The 12,123-nt window shown below is 41.5% G+C and overlaps 1 protein-coding gene across 3 annotated transcripts in view; it reads left to right on the forward strand.

The window, feature by feature from the left end:
* The window catches only part of LOC123021709 (protein TANC1-like), an 81,188-nt gene that overhangs the window by 7,720 nt on the left and 61,345 nt on the right, over positions 1-12,123 (forward strand). For 2 of the 3 annotated variants that reach the window (XM_044426732.1, XM_044426734.1), the window contains exons 1-2: positions 9,210-9,387; positions 9,539-9,643. In XM_044426732.1, coding sequence (XP_044282667.1) covers positions 9,225-9,387; positions 9,539-9,643 — 268 coding nt within the window. In that variant the 5' untranslated portion in view covers positions 9,210-9,224. Of the gene's footprint in view, positions 1-9,209; positions 9,388-9,538; positions 9,644-12,123 lie in introns of those variants that run through there. The other variant, XM_044426733.1, reaches the window with a different exon arrangement.

Genomic DNA, 12,123 nt, shown 5'->3' on the forward strand with positions numbered 1-12,123 from the left:
TGGGAGAAATGGCCCCCTTCCCTGTGTAGTCGTGGGAACACTCCAGTTTTGGGAGAAATGATTATAATTAAAGATGTGACAGGGTAGAAAAGGAGTCCTCCAAAGCATGCCTTCCTGCTCCACCCATCCAGAGAGGGAAATCTCTTTGGCATTTCTCGCTGCAAAGAGGAGGTGCTGGTGAGTTTGGGACGGTGGGAGGAATGGAGATATTCATGGTTTTTCCACTTCCGCAGAGGTCCTGTGTTCTTAACCCCCGTGAATGTATAGGGCTAACTATATGTGAGCTGACTTACATCAAATGCAACTTAAAGATGAATTTCCATTTTCTCAGGAATAGAACTTGTTCATAACCCAGGGACTGCTTGTATTTTCTTTCTTGAAATGCAACTAAAATACTTCTAAAGCAGGGTTTAAAACAATGCTGTTCCAGTGAACTCATGCTGCTGATCTCCTGAATCTAAGATCGAATAGTAGCAATGCTAGTGATAACATTGCTACTGAGAGTTTAGTAAACAAGTGCCTCTCTTGGCATTTGATGTTGTGAAAGTACTTTCAAATGTTTCAGAATACAAAACATCTTCAAGTATTGTCCCAGGAGTACAACTTGGGGCTGCGCCAGGCATATTGTTTTTGCTGCATGCTGGTAAGACAAGGCCTTTGCACAGTCTTTGACATTGCTTGCTTCTTCACTTAACTTGCCCTGCAAACTAGGATTGTGTAGTAGGATGAGGCAAAGGAGCTTTTGAGGTTGTTGCTGACTGCTGTCTGCCAAAACATCAAGGAAAATTGCCCTCTTTTGTTGCATGAACAAATGTCCTTGAAGATTGTGAAGCTCACAAAGATTAATAGTTTACCTGCTTTATAGAGTTCCTTAAAATTATAGATCAAAGCAGATAGGTAGCAGAAATTATCAGTATTGCCTTGACATTTTTGTGAAATGTTCCTTCTTAATATAAGGATATAGGAAATAGTTGCCACATTTAGACTAGTTAGTACTTGGTATAAGGAAGAGGAAGATGGGTCTTGTTAATAAAAGCTTTACAGACTGCCAGGCTGATCTACAGAGTAAAAGTTGTTCTTGTTTTAGGCTTTGGGGGTGACATTTATGTTCCAATGCAGAAGACTGCTAAGATAAAACCTCCATGCATTAAAAATTTGTGTGTGTGCATGCACACACACACACAGACACACACACACACACAAAAGCAAGAACACAGTGTTCAGTGTAATATGAATTCAGAGTACAGGAGGATTATGGATTATTTAATTTTAAAATCCTCTTTGGTTAATTCCAGCTTGTCTTTTATGTTTTATGTGTGTATTTGTGAGCAGAATTATAAATATTAAGTACTTATTATAGAATTCTAGAATAGTAGGAAGAAAAGGAAAGTAAAACTTATATAGTCCATTCTACCAACATACGTATATGTTCATAGGGATGAAGTGGGGAGAAGATGTAGCAAAATTATATATTCTTGAGGAAGTTAATGGAAGAACACACTACAGGTCTTCAGCACTTTCCTTAAACTGATTGTCAGGTGGTGGTGGCAGTTTTTAAGTAACCCATACTTACTAAAGAAGCACTTAAACCTTCTGGCAGTTTCAGTAGGCATGGGAGCCATCTGTTTCAACAAGGAGATGCTTAAATTATGCCACGTCCTGCTCCCATTGCATCTATACAGAGTCCTCTAGTGGAGCTGATTTTGACCTTTATTATAGTGTAGCTCAGCTTGGGACCAGAATACCCGAAAAGCTGCTTGTTTCCGCATGTGCCTGCACGTGTATTCAGATCTTCAGAGCTGGCTGTTATTTGATTGCCCCAATATCTAAGATGTGGCAGGTGACCACATGGCAAAGGCCCTATTCATGGTAGCACCATAAATGTGGAAAAGAAATGTCCCCAGGGACGCTCATCTAACCAGGAAAAGAAGTTCTGGATGATTTGTAAAGCTTGTATTAGTTGCTTTTATGTTGCTTGGCGTTTGTTTATTATATAGGAGCCTTGTCCCCCAAAACCCTCCATAAACAGCACATTGTACGCCTTCCCAACTACTTGTCTTTTTCTGCAGATGCTTTCAGCTTTTGCAGCCTGAGGATGTGGAGAGAGCTTTTTTAAGTGCAAGGCTGATTAGATTTGTCCCTTGCCCATTGTTGATTGAGGGCAAGGACAGTTGAGGAAATACAGCTGTTAAATATGACCTTGAAAGAGGGTATAGCTTCATTTATATGTCATTATGTAGCATCCTCCCAAGGGGGGGTGGCAGTTGCTAGTAGGATTATTTATCTAAAACATTTGTATGCCGCCCACTTGTGCCACAGCATCTCTGTGCATTTCTCTATGCACCTCTGTGCAGAAAAAGATTGAACCAGAAGAAGAAAAAGGAATCACCAGGTTGGGGGCACTTTGGCTGAACTGTAGTTCAAAGCAGACTGAAATTGATGGAGATGGTCAGTCTTGTCCCAGAAATATATGTATTTGAGTTTTTATTATTTATTTATTTTATTAAAACATTTCTATGCCGCCCCTTGCCGAGGCCTCAGGGCGGCTTACAACATCAAATAAAATACAAAATACATTAAAACAATAACAATTAAAATATATACAGTAAAATAAAATAAGCCGCCCTGGCCGAATAAAATTCAATAATATTAACATTTAAAATGCTGCTTAAATAAAAAGGTCTTCGCCTGGCGCCGAAAAACAAATAACGACGGCGCCAGGTGGACCTCTCTGGGGAGCGCATTCCATAACTTAGGCGCCACCGCTGAGAAAGCCCTCCTCCGAGTAGCCACCCTCCTAATTTCCTTCACTGAGGGCTCCCGGAGGAGGGCCTCTCCCACTGATCTCAAGGGGCGGCTGGGCATATATGGACATAAGCGCTCCTTCAGGTAACCAGGACCCAAGCCGTTTAGGGCTTTATAGGTCATCACCAACACCTTGAATTGGGCCCGGACTTCAATGGGAAGCCAATGAAGCTGCCAGAGAACTGGAGTCATGTGAGCATAGCGTCCAGTTCCCGTCAGCAGCCTGGCAGCTCTATTTTGAACCAATTGAAGTATCCGGACCGTCTTCAAGGGTAGCCCCACGTAGAGCGCGTTACAGAAGTCAAGGCGGGAAGTCACCAGTGCATGAGTCACTGTTGCGAGGCTGTCGTGCTCCAGATAGGGGCACAGCTGATGGATCAGCTGAAGCTGGAGGAAAGCGCTCCTCGCCGCTGCTGTTACCTGAGCTTCGAGTGAAAGCTCCGGGTCGAGGAGCACTCCCAAGCTGCGGACCTTATAAGTTGCTACGCATGTCTAAGCACCATGCCTTTAGAATGGGATATTGAATGTTGGTTAGGAATTTTCAAGGATAATTAGGAAAAGGTGAGGGCTTTTTACTACCCCCATCATTACTTTAGCAGTTATTTGGCTGGCAGGAGAAACATCATAGCCACAGCTTAGAAAACCATTTCTCATAGACTGATGAGGAAAAGATACACCAGTCTTCCTTCCACCATCCCTCCAGTTTTTCTCAGCCTTGTATGGCTAGACTGAAATAAAAACTAGATGAGTGAGACAGTTATTATTTTTTTATTCTTCTGGACCTCTGCCTTTAATACAATTGACAATGGTATTCTGGACCATCTGACCAGAATGATTCTTGTATATGTAGATCTAATTTGTCCTAGAGTGCTGCTTTCTAATTTTTGCTTGACACAATGGTGTTTAGATTATATTGATACAGTGTTCAACTGTACAATAGACCATTGGGGAAAATTAGTATGGGGAGCTGGGGTTCAGTGTCATAGGTATGCTTATGAAATTCTAGATCTTAGCTTTCTCTTCCTTCCTGTTCAAATGTTTTGTTTTATTTTATTTATTTATTTATTTATTTATTTATTTATTTAAACATTTCTATGCCGCCCCTTGCCGAAGCCTTGGGGCAGCTCACAGCAGAAATAAAATACAATAAAATACAAAAATAACAATATAAAATTAAAATAAATAACAGTATAAAAAGTCACCCTGGCCAGATAAATAAGCAAATATTGTTAACAATTAAAATGACGTTTAAATAAAAAGGTCTTTGCCTGGCGCCGAAAAACAAATAACAACAAATATTTATCGATTTATATCCTGCCTTTTTCCTACAAAGGGCTCAAGGCAGCTTACATCATTCTCCTCCTCCATCTTATCCCCACAACAACCACCCTGTGCGGTAGGTTGGGCTGAGAGTCTGTGACTGGCCCAAAGTCACCCAATGGGCTCCTTGGCTGAGCGGGGACTAGAACCCAGATCGACTGAGTTCCAGTCCCGTGCTCTTAACCACTACACCACACTGGCCTAACCACAGGATGGTTGGACAGGATGTCTCCTAACAGAGAGACATAGCATAGGCAAGTCAGTAAGACTACTAATCATGAGATAAGGATGAAGTCTCACTGGGGCAGGGTTGCACCCCTTCTGAAGAAATCCACATCTTAGGAATGCTTTTTCTGGATCCAGTGTTGCTTCTGGTTGGCCAGGTGACAACTGTGGCTAGGTGTGCCATTGCCAAGCCTAGTCTGGTAGACCAGTTGTGCCTGCTGCTGAAAAAGGGGCACTTGGCTATAATCATGCATGTCATAGTTATTTCAAGGTTGAATTACTGTAGCATACCTTTGAAAAGTTCAACTGTTACAAAATGTGGCAGTGAAAGTGATAACCAGAGCCAGATTTGTGTAACATATTTCTCCATTGTTCTGCCCATACTGGCTTCTAGGTAATTTCTAATCCTAATTCAAAGTCTTTTAAAACTTGATCAGTTTGGGACCAAATTACCTGAAGGATCTGTTTGCCAAGCCTTTGGATTCCCTGTCCTGTAGAATCAGAATGGCCTTTTCCCTTGGTGGCCTTTAGATACCAGACCAAAATAGCTTTTCAGTATGTGGGCCTTAATGATTTAACTCATTCCTTAATTTGGCTGAAGAATATTACAGTTCTTGTTATTTTCTGTGTTGTTCAGTTTGATTCCTAGTGTTTAGCTCACATGAATTGTTCCCAGATTATTGTGTAAACTGTTTTGGGCATCACACTGTGAACTGGAAACATGGGATATAAATATTTTAATAAAGATGTACAAAAATATTGATTAAAATCAATAAGTTGCCCTGATGAAGATTATCTGTCAGTATTCTAATTGTACAGACCAGCCTTTCCAAAGCTGGGTTCTCCTGATATTTGGACTGCAACACCCCTTAGCTGCTGCCTGGGTGACTAGTGGTCAAGGTTGACTGGAGTTGTAATGCAAAACATCTGGAGGGAGTAGATTGAGGAAAGCTGGTATAAATGATCTTACCTGCACGATCCTCTCTGGCTGGACAGTTTAACAAATCATGCAAAATAAATAAACAAACCACCCATCTTTTGTTTGAACAGGTTTATCATTTCTGCTTCTCTGACTCTTACTTGAATAACATATGCAAGATACTGCAGGCATCATATCTCATAGTGTTTCCCTTTGTGTTGGCAGCTAGCTCTTCAATTGGTAGTCTTTGATGCTCCAGAGAAAGTGACAGGAAAAGGGGTGATTCTGTTAAGGTGGGTGGTCAGTCTTTCAATCAGTGAGCCATGACAAGGGTACTGTAATAAAAGACAAGACTATGTTAAAGTATGTTTTCTACTCTGTCTTTAACCCAGGGTGGCTTTATGTTCACACAACTGTTCTGAAATGCTTATTTATTTATTGTTGTGAGCTGCCCTGAGGCTTAGGCGAATGGGGCGGCATAGAAACTTCAGAAGGAAGGAAGGAAGGAAGGAAGGAAGGAAGGAAGGAAGGAAAGAATGAATTCCACCACTGCATGCAAAACATGGTTAAAGGCTTACAAATTCGACCTTATTTTAATATCCACATGTAGCCATTATGCAGAGTTCATCTAATGTTCCTCTGCTAATGCAGACACACATGCATAACACCTCTAATGTCTTAGAATTCCACACAAATTTGTAATACGCCATTTGCTGAATAGTACCTCAAATGTGAACAACTGAAATTTTTATAGCTACTGTTTACTGGAAAACAGGGCGTCTTAATTATTTACACAGCAATCATATGCACTAGTTACGCCTGCTGAATGGGGAAGGATTGTTTCTAAATCCTATTGTGTCCATGCAATTAAAAGCTGCAACTGCACGAAGGGCCTGGGAAGAAAGGAAGCATCTTGTTAGAGCATGAATGTGTCATACAGTTACTTGGGTGAGACGGTTTCTATGAGCCTATCATTCTTTGTGTGTCAAGTTGCATATGAGTGCATGTACATGTCTTTTTCTTCCCAGACTTTTCTTCTGGATGCCTTGTAGCCAGCTTGCAAGCCTGGAATGTGTTGTATATTATTCCACTGAGCTATAGTTTCCCATACATCCTATTCAGTACTAATCTATATGCCTGAGTTCTTGAGCACATTGCTTGGAGTGAAGGGGCATTTCATCGGTTAGGTCTGCAGGGTGCTACAAAAGTCCCATTGTGTACTTTTTTCTTTTTGGTCTGGCTGTAGCTGTGTGGTTAGGGTATTGATCTTCAGTATGAGAACTTTTGATTATAGCCTGCTGCCTCTGTGTATTGGCTTGGTTGCAATGTCATGGTTATAGTGTTGCCCTTTGTAGAAAAGCCTGGCTCAGATCTGCAAGACCCAACTCAGGAAGATTGGTCATGTATTTGCCTTTGCATTTTAATGGGGGTGGCCTTTTTCATGCCAAAGCAAATGAAGCAATGGATTTAGTACCAAATGCAAAAATGACGGCTTGGAAGATGAGATTGAAGCAAAGCTTCAGACTAACAGGATCTTAATTTTTCAGTAGCGGCTGAGCACAGTAATGGCTTGCTCAGCTCTTCCACTTGGCAAATGGACTTGACAAATGACCTCCCATTCTGAGCAGAGTTTCTCTCTCAAAATCCAACATCCAGACCTGTCCACAATCAAGATGATCATTTGCAGAATTTGCCTATAGCTGAGAAAATAGCTTTACCCTCAGGGTTACGTGAACTTTTGACTGCTGTTAGAAAACCAACCATGAGTATATCCTGTGCAAAAAAGTGGACTTCTTTTTAGAACTTTGTAACTGCTGTACAGATCAAACCCTGCAACTGCTCTGTTGAGCATGTTCTTAATTTCCCTTTCTTTTTGTTTGAAAAGGGTCAAAGGTGTCTTCATTGTGAGTCTGTAATTTTGGCCTATCACCAGCCTATAGATGGTTCCTCAGTTGTTTCCTCACCCAGTTATCCAACCAGTTATTCATGGAGTCAGCAATGCGCTCCATTGATCTAGAAGCTGGTGCCTCAATGGATTCTGTTGGTTGTTCTCCATACCTTTGTAGGGAAAACATCTGAGCCACTGGAAATGACAGATCTCCACCTCCTCTTTTGAAGAGCTGCAATCTTGCTAGCAGTCACCTCAGCTAGGAGGGCAACTGAAATATGTGGTGTCCAGATTGGCCCAGCATATGTCGTGTTCCATAAGAATATGGTGGCTCTTTGTTCCAGTATTGCTTTTCTGCCCAGGGTTGTTTCGGACTTCCATTAAAACAGGATATCAGGGGGAAAAGCCTGTCTTTTTTTCCTGCGGCATTTTCAGAGATGGAACAAACGTTTTACACTTTGGACACCAGGAGGGACCTGGCTTTCTACTACCCCAGAACTAAATCTTTCCCTCAGTCTCCATGTTTATTTTCTTGTAATGGGGGGGGCAAAGGAAAGAGCTTCCTGTTTCTAAGAGACTGTGGTGGATTGTCCAGACTATCCCACTAGCCTATGAGCTGGCAGTCTCTAGCCTGTAAACTATGTGGGAGTACATATTGCAAAGGAATGCACAACCTCCATTTCATTTGCTACAGGGGTCTCAAATGACTGCCAAGCTGCAACTTGGTCTGTAGCATTAACTTTAATTCATCACTACTGCTTGGATGTCCAGGCAAGGGCTCTTTTGGTCATGCAGTCATAACTTAAATACTGATATGATGTCACCAGAAAACAGCTTCTTATTGTCCTTATCTGTAAACACTCAGATAACCATTCAAAAAACTGCAGCCTGTCTTTACATTCCCAGGAATGAGATTCTGACCCACACATTTCCTATTCCTATTGCATTGCCATTTTCCACTGGAATACCAGTGTTCTTTGGTAGCTTTCAGAAACAAGCTGCTTTTTGTGGTGTGCCTGTTTTCTTGTCTTTCTCCATTGCAAAATGCTTGCTCCATCACACTGATGCTAATGCATATGCGGTACTGGTATCACAGTAGAATTTGCAGTCTTCACCTGTGGGTTCTTCATGTGACCCCTTAACTGCTGAAATAGAGAGAGCCCTGTGCTGGGGAGGCATTGTGGCTGCTCTTGGGTGTGTGTATCTGCAATATAAGTAGCTGGAATTGTGACTAGGATCTGTGATGAACTGGTGGAATCTTAGCAAACACAATATGTTGGGTATCTTTCCTTGGGGTGAATTGGCGGGGGGATGTGAGAGTGCAACTCATTGGTATTGGTTTGGATATTATTAGTAATAGTATTATTTCATCGTTTGATCTTCTCTACTACAGAGGCTAAATAAAATTCTAACTTATTAACACCAGGATCATAGGTTAGGCCTGTTAGATTTTTAAAGCAGTTGCTTCACTATTTGGAGCATTTCTCTAAAAAACCCTTAGATGGCAGTATTGTTCCCACTGTGGTACTATTTTCGTGAACAGAATTTCTGTTGTGCATTTAATGTTTCCTGTAATTGTTGCATTCAGTAGAGTGTGCTGCCATTAATAATGTAAATACTGAAATGAAAGTAGTGAATTCATTTTCTTAAGTTTGATGAACATAAACTGTTGATAAACTGTTTTCCATCTCAACCCGAAAACTAAATAGATGGCTTTAAAATGCCAAGCATGTTTTGGTTTAATTTTACTAAAATTGTTGTCTCCCTTTCTTTTTAAATGAACATATTGAGAGCTAGCTGCCAAACAGATCTTTCTCCTCCCCACCCCACCGCCCTCTTACAATCAACATTGTGCGTCATTTGCTTGGGTAGAAATACTGTACTCAGTAATATAAAGCTGCTGGATGGGAATATTTGGAGTGTTAAATGTTGCAAGCTGTCTGCTTTGTAATCCTTGCCTCCTGGCTTTCAAAGATTATACTAGTAAACAGGGTTATCTTCAAATTGAGGTGGAAAACAGAGGTTCTGCCTAGAGAGGCTCAGTCTGAGGCTGTGTGTGTTTCAACCATGTCAGAGTCACACTCTTTACATATGCTAGAGGCTGCTTCAGAAGCATCACAGCAAGGAAACTGCTTTTGTTCCACAGCAGAGTTTACATTCCAAAAAGTGAGCCTGACTAGAGCTTGTTGCTGCTGCTTTTTCCCCCTGACAACAGACTGCAAGAGTGGAAGTACGAGAGAATTCACTATCTTTCTTATAACATGGGTAGCGTCTGCATCACTTAGCTTTGCTTTTGGAGTTGTTCTCCTCCTCCACCTGTCTTCTGAAATTTGTGTCCTGTCTGAGCAATAGTAGGTGAGCTAAAATGTTTCCTGTTGCAGGTCCCATCAGGAAGCCCAAATACGTGGAAAGCCCCCGAATACCGGGGGATGCAGTCGTCGTTCCAATGAGGAAGGTGTTGGAACCAACTGAACACAACCAGAATGGTGAGTATGTGTGTTTAGAGTGGTTTTACCTTTATTAAATGATTGGACTTTGACTTGAAAAGGAAATGGCTATAAAAACAGTAAAAATTGTACTCTTTGTATAGAACCGTTTTGCAGATATTGTGCTAGGTTAATATGTGCCATGTCTAGCAGCCCAGAATCCTAGAATGGTGTAAATATTCCAGTAAAATTAAGAATAAGATTTGTGGGTCGCTATTACTGTGCGAGTAGTACTTGGATTTTGCTTGCTTTCAGTCTTTCAAGTGAAAGTGTTCTACTTTGCTGTGTTAAAGAGATGTGTCTTGCCACTGCAGTGAAAAGCTTACTAAATCAGACAGCAAATAACAATAGATGACTGTGTTGGCAAGGCTGGTAATAGCCCAACCCTGGAGTTAATTGGTATTCTTGAAAAGTTCCAAGTTCATTAAATTTGACTACAGCATAACAGAGCGTGGTTTCAATGAATGTCACTGTGAAATGAGAATCAAGATACTCTGTTAGTATTTGTACAATAATGAGGATTTCATATTCACTGTGATTTTAGATTTATAGCCTAATTGATACCAGTGGACTCAACATACACCTTCAAGCTAAATACACCTTCCTTGTTTTTCTGGAGCTTTCTATCTGAGACTGAGTTCACAACATCTCTTTCCATAGTGGTAAAAGTTTCTAGGAGAGACAAACATTCCTCTGTGGAACCCTGTCCACATTTTTTGTGCATATCTGGATTCGAGAGCAGAGTATGGCCCCATTCTTTTAAATTCACATCAGTGTAACCTATATTTTGTGACTGTCTGCATTTTTCTGCACTCTAGACCTTACTTTTCACAGTTAGAAAATCTGTTGAACTTTCAAAACATGTTAAAAAGTATGCTCTGTCTAATTTTGACATGGAGATTTTATCCCAACTTTTTATTTTTATAGCTGTTTTATTCATTCATTTTTGTACTGGCCATGGCTGATTGACAGCAAATTATGTTGTTGTTGTTGTTGTTAAAGAAGAGCACTCTTTTTGCAGAGGAAGCTTTGTAGTTATTAGTTGCATGATAATGGTTTATTCTTCCATCGTCTCTTAACTCCCACTGTTTAGTGGTTCTCTTTTTGGACAAGTGGGCCTTGCTCTTTTGAGCCCAAAAGGTTACTAAAGACCATCATATAAACCCTGAGAAACAGATCACTGTTTGCTAATTTAGATGGCTTAAGTCTCCATCCTCCTGCTTCCATATGGCAGCAGATTTCACTGTCACTTGGCCACTAGCCTGCATAGTATATACAGTTAAAAAAAAAGTAACATCATCAGAGATGGCAAAGGAACAAAATGTCTAGCGTTTTCCCAGCTAGAGGACATGTACCACTGGTGACTAAGAGGCATGCCAGTAGTAGGAGTTTCGTTTGCCTACACAAATTGATTCCAGTTCCACATTTATTCTGTGGCAACTAGCATTCTCATCAGAACACATGAGCAATAGCGCTTAGTCTTGTGGGAGGCTCTTTGTAGATGGATTCAAGGAAACAGGTGAGATAGACCATCTGTATGAATGCTCTGTCATGTCTCTTGCATCACATTTCAGGCACAAATCCATACCACTGCATTGCCCATGATGTGTTTTTTTTTTCTGGGGGTGGTTTGTGCACAAGTAAGTACAAGTGTCATAAAGAAAGGCTTCACACATTCCAGGTATTTCTTCCACACGTGCGCACACACATGCACGCACACACACACAATCATGCACTCACGCAGTTATTGAGGGACAGACCCAGCCCCTATTTTCCCCTCTGTGCTAATACAGTTACATGTGATGGCAGGTAACTGTGGAAATGTGTACTCGAGCTCCACTTTCCTTGCAACGTTGTGCCCGTTTTCTCCCTTGCTTTCCCCAAAGCTGATACAGACAAAGACCAGCATAGAAGGAGCCTTCATGGTACTTCTGGCTAAGAAAAAGTGTGCTCCCCACTCACTGTCCTTGACCTTGTACTCTGCTGTGGCTGTTGATCAAAAGATGTGCTTACCGGGGTTCAGATGGTTGTCTCTTCAGGCTAAGTGTCTGTTTGACATGAATAGCAATATTAGCTAAGATGACACTGCTTTGAAATGTGGAATATCTTTGGTGTCAGGATCTGGACTTCCCTGGGGCTCTAAATGGTGGCCAGAACCGGTAAACCCACCAGTATTTGCAGGATTGGTCCCAGGCCCTGCTGGAGCTCCTGGCAAGTTCTTCCCTCCAGAACTTACTTCAGCAACACAGGTCTTCCTGTCTGCTGTAGTGCCTGCACCGTGTCCCACCCAGATCCTGTCTCACCTCAGTAATGCAAGTCTTCCTGCCAGTTGTGGTGTGGCTTGGCTCCTATACCTTGCCTGACCCTGCTGCATTTGGACCCTTGCTGTGAATCTTCCTTTGCCATGTTGCGTCAGCAATGCAGGTTTTCCTGCTACCTTGTCTGTCCTTGCCATGCATTTTGCCTTGCTGGGTATCCTG

This window comes from Varanus komodoensis, unplaced genomic scaffold, assembly GCF_004798865.1.
Source record: "Varanus komodoensis strain SLA01 unplaced genomic scaffold, ASM479886v1 scaffold176, whole genome shotgun sequence".
In the NCBI taxonomy this organism is placed as follows: Eukaryota; Metazoa; Chordata; class Lepidosauria; order Squamata; family Varanidae; genus Varanus; species Varanus komodoensis.